This window comes from Hevea brasiliensis, chromosome 6 (genome assembly GCF_030052815.1).
Source record: "Hevea brasiliensis isolate MT/VB/25A 57/8 chromosome 6, ASM3005281v1, whole genome shotgun sequence".
NCBI lineage: Eukaryota > Viridiplantae > Streptophyta > Magnoliopsida > Malpighiales > Euphorbiaceae > Hevea > Hevea brasiliensis.
In genome coordinates this window covers 13,907,406-13,918,624 of record NC_079498.1, presented here as the reverse complement: position 1 = coordinate 13,918,624, position 11,219 = coordinate 13,907,406, and the positions used below count along the sequence as shown (strand labels likewise).

Sequence of the window (11,219 nt, the reverse complement as noted above, 5' to 3'; positions counted from 1 at the left end):
TAAATTCTCTAAATTTTATTTTATTTTCTCAAAATTTTTTCTACAATTTTTTAATATTTATTTCATTAATTTATGCCTCATCACTATAGTTTAAGTGTAGTTCCAGACATCTTGAATGTCCGAACAGACATTAGTCGTCGGAACAGTAAAATATACGGACTACCTACGGTAAGGGCGTTACAGCCTTGGCTCACCATTTGCAATTAGATCTGAAGAGAATACAAAGTCAAATCCTCATATATATACGTAATGAATAATCTTCAAGATAATACATGGATCTTTAAAAAAAAAAAAAAACAAAGGATGGCTCCAAAAAATACGTAAAAAGAAAAAGAAAGGCTAGACCTGCTCAAGTAAAGCAAACTAGGTTTCTTTCTTTTTTCTTTCTCAGAAAAAACAAATGAGGGAATCCTGCCGGCCAAATTGGATAGAACCACAGCCGCTTCGCTTCTAGAGAAGTTTATTTTGAGAAATTTTGATATAGATTTAACCTATCATAAATCGAAAAATATAATAAATATGATGAAATCCACATACAAAATGGGCAAGACTTATATATATGTATTTTGTGTCTATGATAAAATAAGTGTTGGTAAATTTTTTTCTAATTTTTTATGATGGGGTTCGAAGTTCCTCTTCAATATTATTAACCCAAACTCATTTTGGAAAATTTTTGTTTAAATCTAGTTCATTGTGAATATGAATATATATATATATATATGTTTTATGACTCATGACTCACACGTAAAATAAGTGTATACATTATGTACCAGATGATTATCTGGTATGCTTATTTCTGCATTTGAAATACATGAAACCCAGCTTTGACTATGCAAAGGATAAAAGAGATTGAAAGAGAGTTCACACATATATATCTTCAAGTTGTGTTTATATATATATATATATATATATATATATATATATATATATATATATATATAAACATGTTCAAGAAATAAATAAAGCAGCTAGGTACACATAGCTGAATAAGAGTACATTCAAATGAATCATATATATGGTGTTTATTGTAAAAAAAAAAAAGAAAAAGAAAAAGAAAACGCTTTTGAGGGGGAGATTATTAAGCACATGCTCTCTCTCTCTCTCAATACATGAAATCAACATAACACATGAAACTCACTTCTCCTTAATTGAATGCCAATTGTAATTTTATATTTATGAGGAGCAATATTTTTTAGTGTTGCAGAAATATATTATAAATTCCCCTCCAAGGCTGTTCTGCTTCTACATGTATAAAAGGGTCAAATAGAAGTTCTGTATGCATATGTACATAGCTTCATTAAGTACAAGGAAGAAAGGCAATGGATTCAGAGAAAAGCAAGATTCTGATATTTGGAGCAACTGGGTATCTGGGAGAATACATGGTGAAGGCAAGCTTATCCATGTGTCATCCTACCTATGCTTATGTTCGCCCACTCAAACCAAATCATACTCTTTCTTCAAAGCTACAAATTCACAAGCAATTCCAGTCCCTGGGAGTCACTGTATTTCAGGTATATATATATATATATATATATATATATATATATATATATATATATATATATATTTACCTTTCATTTATGTGATTTTGACATGTTTAATCTAATTTATGCAAAAAATAACTTAATTACAGGGAGAATTGGAAGAGCATGAGAAGATTGTTTCAGTACTTAAACAAGTAGATGTGGTGATTTCAGCTCTTGCTGTTCCTCAACATCTTGACCAGCACAAAATTATCTCTGCCATGAAAGAAGCAGGCAATATAAAGGGTTTTTTTATTATTATTTTTTGTTGGATTGGGTTCCAACCATATAAAATTCAAATACGTAATCTTACAGTCTTAGTCCAGTTCTTTTGAACCAAACTATCTGCATATATTGATTAAATGATGATGAATTAATTAAGTGTACAAAATATGTTCAGAGGTTTTTCCTTCAGAATTTGGTAACGAAGTGGACAGAGTGAGTGGGCTGCCACCATTTGAAGCTCTCCTCGCCAATAAACGGAGAATCAGAAGGGCAACAGAAGCGGCAGGAGTGCCATACACTTATGTATCTGCAAACTCATTTGCTGCATATTATATCGATTACCTCCTACATCCACATGAAAAGCTCGACCAGCTTGTTGTTTATGGCAGAGGTGACGCTAAGGGTGAGTTGCAACCTGCCTGTCGTTTACCATTTTTATTTTTTCCTTTCTTTCCAAGGTTTCTGATAAGAAAAGAAAACTCATAATAACTATATAAGATATCAATACCTCAGTGGTCTTAGAGTCATCTACAGGATCTCGAATATGAGTCCCTGTCAGAGCCAATTGTACCAAAAAATAAATAATAATAATAATAACTATCTAAGGTTTCACTGATTGGTTCAAACTCCTGAGCTAAAAACCCTAGAGACTGATAACAATGAAACACCTTTATACGAGGAACAACTATAAGAACAACTAAAAGAATTTGAAGATTTAGCCTATGAAAATTAAAACATATTTGGCATATTAATCTATGTGTACGCTAAAACATCTTGGTTTTTCCCTTGGCATGAAGCTGTGTTGATTTATGAGGAAGATGTTGCAGCTTATACAGTGAGAGCAGCAACAGATCCAAGAGTGGCCAACCGTGTTATAATCTACCGGCCTCCAGAAAATATTGTGTCTCCGTTAGATTTAATATCTTCTTGGGAGAAAAAGACTGGACGAACTTTCAAAAAGATTCATGTTCCTGAGGAAGAAATTGTCAAGCTTTCTGAGAGTAAGATCTATTAATCAAGAAACTTTGTTTCTGATGGATATAGAGAAACTGAAATATTTGAACTGTTTTTTAGCCTGAATACAGTAACTAAATGATCATTAACTGTTTCATCGGTTGCAGCCCTAACTTTCCCAGAAAACATCCCAGTATCAATCCTGCACAACATATTCATCAAAGGTGATCAGATGAGCTTTGAACTCACAGAAGACGATCTGGAGGCCTCCAAGTTATATCCTGACCACAATTACACTCCAGTTGATAGCCTCCTCGATCTATGCTTGATTAATCCCCCTAAGCCCAAACGAGCAGCATTTGCATGAGGCTTAAAATCTTACTTCTAAGTTATTGATCGTCGCAACAATAATACAAACCGAAATAAGTGTGCCTTTTTTTTTTTTTTTTTTCCTTTTAGTGCCATTACATGCATGTTGAATTAGATTGTGACTTGCATGATTGGAAATTGGCTCATTGTCCGCTTGATCCTTTAGTGTTTCTCCTGTTTCTTATATTGTTAAATGGAAGCCTCCAAATTGTGGTGTTTTAAAATGCAATTTCGATGCAACAATGGATATGGTTTTCGGATAAGGTGGGCATTGGGTGGCTGTTAAGAGATCACCAATGTGCTTTTTGGGGAGGTAAATTTGTGGGCCAACTTTCTCAGCTTGCCGAAGCTATTTCTGCCAGGAAGGCTCTTTCACGGCTGAAGACAAATGGTTTTCATCATCTACTTGTTGAATCAGATTGTTTAGTGTTTGTTCAATGATAACTCTATGAATCATTCTTACTTTGGCAGTTTAGTTTCTGATATTAAGGCTCTTGACATCGATGTCTTTTTCTTTGTTCGTATGTCAGCCCATTGTTTGGCTAGGGTGGCTATTTCTATGTTGATCATAAAGAGTGGGGTTGTCACTTTTTACCCGCCTCCCTTTTTATTATCTTTTCTAATGAATGTATTGAATTTTGATTCTACTAAAGCATAATCAGTTTGTTTTGTGTTTTAAAATAAAAAAATTGTGACTTGCAATACAAGAATAAAATCTTAATATTTATATTAAAATATTTTTGTTTAAAGCACTGGGTGTTTCAAAACGCTGGGTGAATGTCAACGGCATTTGTAAATGTAAAATTTTAGCATGCAAGGGGCACTAAAATACAGTGATTCTCATATATGCATAATTATAGTTATTCTCCTAGTTAAGGAGTAGTTGGTCCCATGCCTTGTGAAAGAGAGAGTATGTGCACTAAGAATATACAATAATATCTCTCACTAAAAATAGGAGCTCATTTATTATTACTCAGGATTTGGTTTCCAGCATAAGACTTAGTGCACAAACACAAGTGTTGTTGTGTCGCTCAAATTTTATGGATGAAACAACAATCGGAAGATTTTGATTTAAAATATAATTTTGTTCCAATTAGGTGTGACAACACAAGTGCCATAAACTGGATCAAAAATCTAGTCCAACATTCAAGAGCAAAACATATTGAGATTAGACATCATTTTATTAGAGATCATGTTCAAAATGAAGATATCAAAATTAAATTTGTTGCTTCTAAAAATCAACTTGCAGATATTTTTACAAAGCCACTCAATAAGGAAAACTTTTGCAAAATTAGAAGGAAAATTGGCATGAGAGAACCACTTGCTTAAAATTCAATTCATATAGATTTAATATATTTGCATATTATCTAATTTGTGAGTAATTTGCTGTGATATTAATTTGCTAAGAAAACTCTATATAATAGTAGCTAACTTATTTTTGTATTCGTGAAAATTAGTTTACTAAGTTGAATGCGACTGTTGCGTGCCTAAAATTAGTTTGTTGTATTGTGTGCTATTTAAATTTTAAGCTAAGAAGTGTTTGTGCTTAGAACTTTTTGCGCGCCAATCAATGTACTTATTTGTTCACATTTTTTTTGCTATATCATATATATATATATATATATATATATATATATATATATATACATTAAAATAAAATAAAATTCAAATAAAATAAACTAGAAGAGGGAAAGCGCGGGACTCAAGAAAAATCAATTTTACATCTTCTCAAATATACTCACTGCTATACGAAACCTTAACCCATCAGCACTCTATTTTTCTCTCCCTCGCTATACTCGACTCCTCTCTCACCTTTTTATTATTTCTTGGTACCAATCTTACCCATTTTTTTTCTTTATCAAAATTTTCTTCATTATACCGACCCATCTTCATCAAACGCCTCTCTCACTCTCTAATCCCTCATTCATTCCACATTGCACCAGAACCCATTTTAAATTTCCGATTCCTCACTGCTTCTGATTTGCCAACACCAATTAACCTGGGTAATCAGCTAAGGATAAGACTATATGGCTATGTGTAAGTAATAATAATTAAGAGAATTGAGATAAATTAATCAAAACTTTTGAGAAAAATTTCTTTATAATAAAATTTTTACTTTGCATCTAATTCATGGTGCAGCTTTGTCGCACCCTATGCTCTAACTAACAGAACATGGTAACTTGAATCTAAACTAATAGATTTCCTTAGAGGACAGGACTAATTGAATATGGTAGCTACTACGGACAAAAACTCCTCTTACTTGTCAAACCCAACTTCCACTAATATGACGTATGTAACCTGTAATCAAATTTACAATATTTTCCTATAAATTCACTAATTGAATATAAAATCATGGTAGAGCATATAATTTTCCAATTAACATACAATATCAAGCTAACCAACTCATTTCAGGACTCAAAGTTATACACATACATATATTTAGTTGAGGAAAATTAAAGACACCACATAATATGAATTTCATAAAAAAAAGTTAATTTAAATAAAATAAATCATAAATAAATGCTAAGCATATTAAGGTCAACAAAGGTTCTCTCAATAATTAATGTAATCATAGGATAAAGTACGAAAGCCAATGGTACCCCAATAGCAACCTATAATAGAAAGAAGAATAGAAAAGAAACTATTTAAAACAAAGGAATAAAGTTATCCACTTTGGATCACACCTGAAAAGCTGCATAGATACCTCCATTACAAAATGGAGGATCAGATCCACATGACTCTCAAGGTAAAACAATGTAATTTATTTATAAGCACATAATTGAAATACAATAATTTTATCTAGAAAAATAATTAAAGAAAATGGCAGCACTTTTAAATAATTAATCCAACACTTATCCAATTTTACAATTGCTCCAACAAGCCCTTAAGCAAGACACAAATACAAATTGAAAGTTAAAAAGTCCAAGTTCGAATTGAATTTCAAGAATAGTAGTGCAAGCATCAAGAACGCTATGAAATTCACCTTATGCTTTGTCATGCCACATTTATATATGCTAAAATTTAGAGGAAAAGTAACCTTATGAATTCTTGTTTCCGGTTGGTGTAATTAATTAATATAAACTTTTAAATAATTCAATTTGAGAATTAATTTAAATAAAGTGTTAAAAGAAATTAAAATCTTTCAATTACTAACTTCATCAATTTCTCATAAATTTAAAAAGCCACTTGTCAAAGTAAAGAGAGAACATTTTCTTTGCTTTGGGTTTAAAATATATTAGATTAAATTAGATTAACATTTTCTTATGAAATGGCCGTTCTCCAGAATCAAATTCATGTATTTGCACCTGCATGTGGCACTCTGCGACTTTTACCACTCAGGATCTACATGTTTCTACTTCCCTTTATCTCTTTCCCTTCTCTTTTTTGCATCCTTCAAATTCCTAGAAAATAATTTTCTTCTTTGTTTACTTAACCAAGAGATCTTGGATTCTTTTCCTTATTTTCCAAAATTCTAATTCCTTCCTTGATTTTCTATCCCTTTTTTTCTCACTCCCTCTTTTCACTCTAAAAGTCCCTTTTTTTTCTTGCCCCTTTTTTTTGTCTTTTTATTTTTTTTTCCTTCTCGATGCTTCTGCTCCCAAATTTTTTTTTTTTCATTGTGGTCCCTTTCTTATTTTTCTTTCTACATGCTTCTAGAGAATTCCCTTACCACCTCTCAATTTCTTTCTTTTATTATTATTATTATTATTATTATTATTATTATTATTATTATTATATAGTTTTTTTTAAATGAATAAATAGGGTGTTACAATTCTCCCCGTTTTAAGAAATTTTGTCTATGAAAGTTTAAAACTCGAAAAGCATCGACCAAAGTATATTTTGCCATCGATTATGCTTTCATTGCACTACTAAAATGTTAACACTAATCTATTATGCCTATTTTTCCTGTTCTTAGTAACCATCACAAGCTATACTCAAATTATGTTTCCCTTTTACCTCTACATCCCACATGAAAAATGCACCCTACTATTAGCTAGTTCTAAAATACAAAATCATGTATCTATTTTTTATCTTAGTAGAGCTAGTTGCAAGTCATTTTATAAACCTAACTATTTATAACTGAAAAAATTTTTCTTCTCCATAATCACATTAAATTATGAATAAATCTACCTTAATCTTTAAATAATTAACCACTAGTTTGTCAAAAGCCCTTAAACTATAGTCTACTTTATGATATGAAATCCACTAGCTAATAATCATTCCTTTATATCTTCAAATACTATTTCCCCATATATATAATACGTGTTTAACATGCTATTTCAATAATCTTATGTTTTCCACTACATATAAACATCATAATTGAGTCATTCTGACAGTTGATGGCATATCATTATTTTCAAACATCAAAATAGATTATTCAAGTCAACCGTTGTACTCAAAGTAGTACAATAGTCTCACATTTCTCCAAGAAAATAAATTAATTATATATTTATATACCAATCTCCCTTAATACTTCTAATGCTATGTGTAACACCCTAGGCAAATCCCACATCGGCAAAACACGGGAGAGATGCTGGATTTATAAGTTGGTGGTTCGTAACCCCTAGTGACGCGTTTTAAAACCGTGAGGGCTTCGGCCCAGAGTGAACAATATCACTAGTGGGCTGGGCTGTTACATTTGTGGTATCAGAGCTGCTCCGCGTGCAACCTTGAGCGATGGTGCAGCTAGGACGTTGAGTCCCATAAGGGGGGTGGATTGTAACACCCTAGTCAAATCCCACATCGACAAAACACGGGAGAGATGCTGGGTTTATAAGTTGGCGGCTCGTAACCCCTAGTGACACGTTTTAAAATCCTGAGGGCTTCGGGCCAGAGCGGACAATATCACTAGTGGGCTGGGCCGTTACACACACATTCTGCCCTGGTGTAGCAATAGACCATCATCTCTTATTGAGAATTCTGGTTTCTTGCCCTGCTGGACTTCTTCTAACAATTTGTGATACTTCTGATCATTCTGAGTAGCCATTCTGATCTGATCAATCAACACTGGCTGTATATGCCATGCAACTATTGTCTGCCCCTCATCATTAATCTCTAAACTGGCATATAATGATCTCAACTTATGTACCATAGACAAAGGAGTAACCCGTAGACTTGCCATAGTCTTGCGACTTAAGGCGTCAGCCACAATATTAGCTTTCCCTGACTGATAGTCTATTAGACAGTCGTAGTCTTTTATCAACTCTAACCATCTCCTCTGTCTCAAATTCAACTCTTTCTGGGTGCCCAAATACTTCAAACTCTTACGATCTGTGTAAATATAGCACTTCTCCCCATACAAATAATGTCTCCAGATCTTAAGAGCAAACACAATAGTTGCAAGCTCCAAGTCATGTGTCAGATAATTCCTCTCATGCGGTTTCAGCTGGCGTGATGCATAGGCAATGACATTTCGATCTTGCATCAATACATAGCCTAACCCATTGTGAGAAGCATTTCTGTAAACTGTGTATTCTTTACCCTGAGTAGGTAAAGTCAGGACTGGAGCCTCAGTCAAACACCTCTTTAACTCATCAAAACTCTGTTGGCATTTATCCGTCCGCTAAAATTTTACATCTTTTCGAAGTAGCTTAGTCAATGGAGATGCCAACATAGAAAATCCCTTCACAAATCGACGGTAGTATCCAGCTAAACCCAGAAAACTGCGAATCTTTGTGATATTTCTAGGTGGCCTCCAATTAAGGACAGCTTCTATCTTACTTGGATCTACCTTGATGCCCTCTATCGATACTACATGCCCCAAGAAAGATATTTCTTTCAGCAAAAATTCACACTTTGATAATTTGGGGTATAACTATTTCTCCCTCAAAGTTTGCAGTACAATGCGCAGATGTCTATCATGCTCTTCTACATTCCTCGAATAGACCAATATATCATCTATGAATACCACAACAAATTGGTCGAGGTATGGTCTGAAGATAGTATTTATCAGATCCATAAAAACAGTCGGACCATTAGTTAACCTGAATGGCATGACCAAGAACTCATAATGGCCATAGCGAGTTCTAAAAGCAGTTTTAGGAATACTCTGCTCTTATACTTTCAACTGATAATAACCTGATCTCAGGTCAATTTTGGAGAACACAGTTGCACCCCTTAACTGATTAAACAAGTGATCAATGCGAGGCAATGGGCATCTGTTCTTTATTGTCACTTTATTCAACTATCGATAGTCAATGCATAACTGGAGAGTGCCATCCTTCTTCTTTATAAACAATACTGATGCTCCCAAAGGTGACACACTAGGGTGGATAAAGCCCTTGTCAAGCAGCTCTTACACCTGTACTTTCAACTCTTTTAGTTCTGCTGGTGCCATTCTGTATGGCGTTATGGAGATTGGGTCCACACTAGGCATAACATCAATCTCAAACTGCACTTCTATTTCTGGAGGTAATCCTGGCAATTCATCAAGAAATACATCTGAAAAGTCACATACCGTAGGGATGTCTCTCAATGCTGGATTACCCACTTGGGTGTCTATCACATGTGCCAAGTACTCCTCACACCCCTTCCTAATCATTTTTCTGGCCAATGCAGCGGAAATGATGTTTGAAGGCAATAATTGCCTCTCCCCATGTATTACTACATCACCATACTGAGGGAGATCAAAAGTGATTATCTTCAGTCTACAGTCAATCGTTGCATGATGCCTGGCTAACCAATCCATGCCCAAGATAATGTTATAATCTCTGAAGGGCATTTCAATCAAATTAGACAGAAAAGTGTGTCTTTGGATCACCAAAAGACAATCCCTATATAGTCTATTTACCCTGACCTCCTGGCCTAATGGACTAGTTACTAGCACATCATAGTCCATTGGTACGCACTGAATAGCAGTAGAATACATCACACTAGCACTGACATATGAATGTGTGGAGCTAGGATCAAACAACACATATACATCTTGGTCAAGGATGGAGAAAATACCAGCTACTACGTCTGATGTTTCAGCCTCCTCCCTTTGATGCATGGTATACACTCTGACTGGTGTGCTACTGGGTACTGGCTGGTTAACAGTGCTTTGACTTCCGGGAGTGTTACCAGGACCCCTACCTCTGCCCCTACCTCTGCATCTACCTCTACCAACTGGCTGTGACCCTCTAGGTGTAGAGACTTAGGCTGATCCCTTAGATATAGCAAAAGGTCCAGACCAGCGCGGACTAGTACAATCCTTAGCAAAATGTTCGCTCCCTCCACAGTTATAGCATGCATCTATGGCCTTGAAACACACCCTACTGTGTGTTCTACCACAGGTCTCACTCTGCCAAATTGATAAAGATCCTCGAGAAGCTTGTAGGGTCTGCTGACCAGACCAGGGTGGTCTTTGGCCAGAGAATCTGCCTCTGCCAGATCTGCGAGAACTAGATCCTCCAGACTGTTTCCTCTTCCCTGAACCACTTTCAGGTGCTTGACTAGTAGCCTTTTCAGTATTCTCTTTCTCTTGTGTACCCTTCTTCACTGCCCCTTCTGATTCTATCCTTTCCAGTTCCAGGGCTTGTGAAATCAGCTCAGAAAAATTTTAGTGTCTGAATCCCACAACTAGCATCCTCAGATTCGGCCCTAACCCGTACTCAAACCTCTTACATCTGTCTCTGGAGGTGGAGACTAAGCTTCCAGCATAGTGGCTTAGCCTTGAAAAGTCCCGTTCATACTCTACTATTGTTCTATCCTCTTGTTTCAAACTCAGGAATTCTTATAACTTCATATCCACATAAGCATCAGGGACCCACTTCTGTCGAAACTCCCTCAAAAAAGTCTGACCAAGTCAGCACAGGTGGCTTAACCAGGCTTTGGGGGATGGTCTTCCACCATTCATATGCATCCCCTTGCAAGAAAGAAATAGAGAACTCGAACTTCAGCTCTTCTGCACACTGCAGCTTTCTGAAAACCCATTCCATTTGCTCTAACCATTGTTCTGCCTCCAGTGGATCCACAGTATCTTTAAACTCGGTGGCCCCAAATTTCATCAATTTTTCATATTGCTGAGCCGAGGGCTGTGATTGTGCTACAGGTGCTTGCATCTGAGCTTGGGGTGGCACATTTCCTACCATTTGTTGAAAAAACGCAGCCATCTACTGTGCAAACTGAGCAGGAAACTGCAGTACTGGAGTAGGAGCTGGAGTGGCT

General features: G+C 35.3%; 1 protein-coding gene across 1 annotated transcript; it reads left to right on the top strand.

The window, feature by feature from the left end:
- Positions 1-1,243: 1,243 nt before the first annotated feature.
- Positions 1,244-3,097, top strand: LOC110667663 (isoeugenol synthase 1-like). Its single transcript, XM_058149275.1, has 5 exons — positions 1,244-1,511; positions 1,634-1,769; positions 1,924-2,151; positions 2,546-2,749; positions 2,870-3,097. The coding sequence occupies exons 1-5, from the start codon at positions 1,320-1,322 to the stop codon at positions 3,067-3,069; spliced, it is 960 nt and encodes a 319-aa protein (XP_058005258.1). The 5' UTR covers positions 1,244-1,319; the 3' UTR covers positions 3,070-3,097.
- Positions 3,098-11,219: the final 8,122 nt, after the last annotated feature.

What these genes read in the sequence shown, in the direction of transcription:
- LOC110667663 (XM_058149275.1), top strand. Translation starts at nt 1,320, where the DNA reads ATGGATTCAGAGAAAAGCAAGATTCTGATATTTGGAGCAACTGGGTAT. An exon ending in TGGGAGTCACTGTATTTCAG is followed by an intron (nt 1,512 to 1,633) that starts GTATATATATAT and finishes ACTTAATTACAG; the next exon opens with GGAGAATTGGAAGAGCATGA. An exon ending in AATTGTCAAGCTTTCTGAGA is followed by an intron (nt 2,750 to 2,869) that starts GTAAGATCTATT and finishes CATCGGTTGCAG; the next exon opens with CCCTAACTTTCCCAGAAAAC.